The sequence below is a fragment of the Temnothorax curvispinosus genome, unplaced genomic scaffold (genome assembly GCF_003070985.1).
Source record: "Temnothorax curvispinosus isolate PA1 unplaced genomic scaffold, ASM307098v1 QBEX01002498.1, whole genome shotgun sequence".
NCBI lineage: Eukaryota > Metazoa > Arthropoda > Insecta > Hymenoptera > Formicidae > Temnothorax > Temnothorax curvispinosus.
Genome location: NW_020212278.1, coordinates 994 through 6400, shown reverse-complemented (window position 1 = coordinate 6400; position 5407 = coordinate 994). Strand labels below are relative to the sequence as shown.

The 5407-nt window shown below is 56.9% G+C and overlaps 1 protein-coding gene across 1 annotated transcript; it reads right to left on the bottom strand.

Annotated features, from left to right (window-relative positions):
* Positions 1-1387: 1387 nt before the first annotated feature.
* On the bottom strand, positions 1388-5161 carry LOC112451737. The gene has a single exon (XM_025011562.1). The coding sequence runs from the start codon at positions 5159-5161 to the stop codon at positions 1388-1390; it is 3774 nt and encodes a 1257-aa protein (XP_024867330.1).
* Positions 5162-5407: the final 246 nt, after the last annotated feature.

Here is a 5407-nt window from a genome sequence, read left to right as displayed (position 1 = left end):
AAGTATGATACATGCATCTATCTACAGTTTGGTGAGCGCCAAACATACCGCCCACCAAAATACAACGAGTTGTATTTTACGGTCAATTTGAATCGGTCGCCTGTGGAGCAGGGCCCATCGGCAGGGGGCACAGCTTCACTAGGGGACGCGTGATCGTGCCGTCCGCCACCCGCACCGTGGCGACACGCGGGACGCCGTCGCTGCCCGGATGCAGCGCCTCCACTCGTCCTCGCCTCCAACGCAGAGGAGGCATGTTGGCGTCCTTGAGGAGGACTAACGCACCGACACCGAGCGGGTTGACTGAGGTCCACCATTTGGGACGCTGTTGCAGCGTATGGAGATACTCCAGATGCCAGCGCTTCCAGAAGTCCTGGTGTATTCGTTGGACGAGTTGCCACCGACTCAGCCGATTCATCGGTAACGGAGTCACGTCTTGAGTGGGAACGGAGACGAGCGGCTCCATCGTGAGGAAGTGACCCGGCGATAGGACTTCGAGGTCGGCAGGGTCGGTGCTCATCGGGCAGAGGGGTCTGGAGTTCAAGACGGCCTCGACCTGCGCGAGGACCGTCGTGAACTCCTCTATTGAGAGGACTTGATCACCCACGGTCCGCCGCAGGTGGGTTTTAAAGGTCTTGACTCCCGCCTCCCAGAGGCCCCCGAAGTGGGGCGCGGAGGGAGGATTAAAGGACCACTTGATCTTCTCTCGCTCCGCTGCGAGGCTCATGCGGCTTTCTAGTTCCCGTGCGGCCCCTACAAAATTCGTTCCGCAGTCGCTGTAGAGAAGCGAGCAGCGTCCGCGTCGGGCCACAAAGCGTCGCAGCGCAGCGAGGAAGGAGTCGGTGGACAACGAGAAGGCGGCCTCCAGGTGCACCGCCTTAACCGAAAAACATACGAAAAGGCACGCGTACACTTTGACGGAGGAGACCCCCCGGGCTCGTCGCGTAACTATGTTGAACGGTCCCGCGAAATCAACGCCGCTGATCGAAAATGGCTTGGCCCGTCGGACCCTATCGGCCGGTAGCTCCGCCATGGGGGGCTGAGAGGTGTGTGGATTTACGCGGAAACATTGATGACATCTCGAGAGTACGCGTTGTATAGCGCGATGCACCCCGAGGACCCAATAATGTTGCGTGAGCAGGTATTGCAGCGTGCGCCGACCAGGGTGCATGTTCGTGCGGTGCACGTGCTCGATAACGAGATCCGTGAGCCTATGTTTACAGGGCAGTAAGGCAGGGTGCTTGTTCTCGAATGTCAATCCGGATTTTGCAAGCCTGCCGCCCACCCTGAGAATACCCACCGGATCAAGGAAGGGAGCGAGTTTGCGAAAGGGCTTGGGGAGCCTTCTCCCGCTTTGAAGACGATCGATCTCATCGCGGAAAGCATCCGCCTATACACTCTTCACAACGAGTAGTAACGCGGAATGCAGTTCGAGCTGATCTATGGCCAAAGTCGTAGGAGCAGATTTTGCACGGAAGTGATGTACAAACCTGAGAATGTTTGCTATAATTCGGCCAATTTTCTCGATTGGAGAGAATCTTTCGAGCAATGAATGTACCGCGTCAGGCGGATCGAGCGCCACGAGCGATACGATTTTCTCCTCCTCGATCGGAGGGGTTTCTGAACCGTGGGAAGGCTCAACTCGGGGTTCGAAGCGAACAAGCCACTCAGGGCCCGCCCACCACATCGAACTGGCCACCAGATCGCGAGGATAAAGCCCGCGGGAGCAGTGATCCGCCGGATTGGACTCCGTGTCGACGTGACCCCAAGCTGATACCGGCACGTTGTCCTGAATGAGGGCAACGCGATTTCTAACGAAGGTCTTCCACCGTTGTGGTGCTGAGCGGATCCAGGCCCGGGCGACCTCGGAATCCGTCCAAGCATACTCGTCGTCAATGTCAAGGTGTCCGCGGAGGGTGCGCCGGACGTACGCGATTAATTTAGACAAGAGCAGAGCCGCGCAGAGCTCCAGACGGGGAATGGTGAGGGGGCGAAGCGGGGCGACCTTAGACTTGGCGCACAGTAATCGGACCCCGACGCCGTCGCGCGTAACGATTCGCAGATAAATCACGGCTCCGTACCCCAGCTCGCTGGCATCGCAGAACCCGTGGAGTTCGCAGCGATCTACATGGCACGAGTTAAACGCGCGAGGAACGCGAAGGGAAGATAACACGCCGAGCTCCGTTTGGAAACGACTCCAACTGCGGCGAATGTCCATCGGAGGCTCATCATCCCAATCTAACTTGAGGGTCCACAGACGCTGAATTAAGCACTTCGCGGTAAAGGTGAGTGGGGTCAGAAACCCCAGGGGGTCGAATATGCGCGCTACTTCCGACAGTATAGTGCGTTTGGTGCACTCACGATCCAACGCGTTGACTTGAAACCCGAAACTGTCAGATTGTGAGTGCCACCGAAGGCCCAATATCTTCTGAGATTGATCCTCGCTTGACTCGAAATCTAACATCGATTGGCTACATAACTGCGGGTCGAGGCCCTCCAGCGCGGCAGGATGGCTGCTCGACCACTTTCGAAGCTCGAAGCCGGCGCTTCGGAGAAGCGATAGCAATTGGTCGCGGAGTGCGCGAGCCTGTTCCACCGTCCGAACGCTTGTCACGACGTCATCCACATACAGCGCCTCGAGTAGGGCTGCGAACGCCAGAGGATATTTCTCGCGGTATTGATGAGCTAACTGGAGCAAACAATAGATCGCCAAGAACGGGGAGGCGCTAAAGCCGAATGTAACTGTTTTGAGGAGATAGTCGAGGATGGGGTCCGACTCCGAGAAGCGCCAGACGATACGTTGGTAGTTGCATTGCTCCGGGCTTATCCAAATCTGGCGAAACATCTGCTTCACGTCCGCGGTTAGAGCGATCGCTTCGGCGCGGAACCGAAGCAGGATGGCGAGCAGGTCCTGCTGCAGCTTCGGACCGCTGAGCAGGGTGTCGTTGATCGACAGACCGTCCGGGCCTCGCAAGGACGCGTTGAACACTACCCGCAACTTAGTGGTAGTGCTATCGAGTTTATACACACCGTGGTGCGGTAGATAATAAATGTGGCCATCCGACGGGAATGGATTGCGAATTACCTCCATGTGTCCGCTATCGAGATAGTCCCGCATGAAACTGTTGTAACCAGCTCTGAACTCCGGATCAGATTTAAATCGACGTTCTAGTGCGCGGAGACGACTAACCGCAATGGAGCGCGAGCCGACGAATGTAGGAGGATCCGACACGAACGGGTACGAGACCACGAAACGACCCGAGGGGTCACGATACGTGGTCTTGGCGAAGATTTCTTTGCAGCGTCGATCCTCGTCCGAACAAAAAGCGTCCTCCGGCACCTCCTCCAATTGCCAAAAGCGACCCACCGATGTCGCGATCGACTCGAGCGTAGTCGCGAATGACCTCAGGGGCGCCGCCTGGACTGATGGGGATACCGCGCCCGTCAGAACCCATCCGAAGACTGAATTGAAGGCGTCGGGTTCTCCCCTTTCCCCCTTACGACGGCCTTCCCGTAGCACCGACACAAACGAGTCTGCCCCCAGGAGGATGTCAACACCGCCGGGCACGAAATATTCGGGATCCGCGAGCGGCAATCCCTTCAAGTGTTTCCACGGCTGGACCTCCACCTTGTCATTAGGCAGCGGCGAGGTTATGCGCGAGAGGACCGTAGCCTCTATCGAGAACCGAGTGTCGTCGCGACCGCGCGCGCGGATCACGAGAGAGGTGAGGCCCCTCGTCGTGGCCGCCCTGGCTTCGTTTATCGCCAACACGGTTGCACTGTGTTTGGTGCGACAAAAGCCGCCCTTCCGGAGGCAGCCCTCGGTAATAAAGTTGGCCTGACTCGCACTGTCCAGCAATATGCGTACGGGGAACGCATTGCCACGCGCGTCTATCGCCTCGGCTCGTACGGTGGACAGGAGGACGATTCTATTGGCCAGGCTAGTCATTGTTACAATCGGCGCATCCTCCGACTGAGGAGCGGGTACGGCGTCCGGTTCGGCAGGAGTCGCGCTAATGGGTTCGGGCTTAGGGGTAGTATTAGAGCTCTGCTCGTAATGCAGAAGCGTATGATGCTTTGTGCCGCAGGACCGACATGCCCACGCGGACGGACAGTCTTTCATGCCATGCCCCGAGCGCAGGCAGTTGAGGCACAATCTCAAGTCGCGAGCCTTAGCCTGCCTCTCCCTCGGCGAGAGTTTTAAAAACTGGGAGCACTTCGACACGTAGTGAGACTCCTTACAAACGGGGCAATCGGCCGCGTTAGTCACGAACGAAGAGATCGGTGTGGACTTGGTTTTGGAGGACGGGCCCGCGACGGCCTCGAGAACCTGACAATGCTCCGCTAGAAATTTCGTGAGTTGAGTATATCGCGGTATCTCCTCAGCCCGGTGAGCCGACTCGAATTTTTCCCGAAGGGAACGGGGAAGCTTGTCTAACAAAAACTTCAGTAGGATAAAGTCCCATGAATCGGTAGGGAACTTCATCAATGCGAGCGCGCGCGTGTTCTCGGTAAACGTATCTAATAAGTGGTGAAGAGCCTTGGCCGTCTCCGCCTTCAATGGCTTTGCCTCGATTATTGAATTCAAGTGATGGTCCGCTAACCTTCTCTTATTCCGGTATCGATCGACCAGCGAGTCGTAAGCGATCAGATAGTACTCATCGGAAAACGGCAGGTTTTTCACCACGTTGAGTGGTTCCCCTTTGAGTGAAGCCAGCAGATACTGGTATTTCTCTATCGCGGAAATCGGCTGGTTGTGTATCGACGCGTTGAACAACGCGATGAAGGAAGGCCACAACGTAAGGTCGCCGGAAAACTGCGGTAGCGGGATCTTAGGCAACTTGACCACCGAGGCCTGACCCGAGGGCTGTGCCGGCGCGCCTCCGAATGGCGCGCCCGTTTCACGGTGATATCGACTCTTTACGGCGTAATGCATTTTATCGAAACTGGCTCGGATTTCGTCCTCGACCTCGAAATCCGCCGCTTCTTGGATGACCTTCAGGTGGGTGGCCTCAAAATCGTCCGCGATCTTCGCTACGCTCGAGTAGCGAGCGAGGAAGGTCGCTCGTATTGCCGCGTCGTTCGCGGCTTGTAGGGAGAGGTCGTGTATTTCTTGCATACGCCGATTGCATACTTCGCGACGAGCATATGCGTTTTTCGACATGATGTAACAAAGGGGTCGTCCACCACAGACAGACGAAGCTAAGAGCGAAGGGTAAACGACGAATAGGCAGTCGGAGGCGACGGCAACCCGAACCAACAATATCGAAACCCGGCGGAAACAATCACGAAAGTCAGGTCGCCAAGGTGAGGGGTAACGGACGACTCCGTTCGGCGCTCGCGCAAGTCCCGAGGGAATATTCTCGATAATATTCCTCGAGTTGAACGCGGAGAATATCAGCCGTTGGAT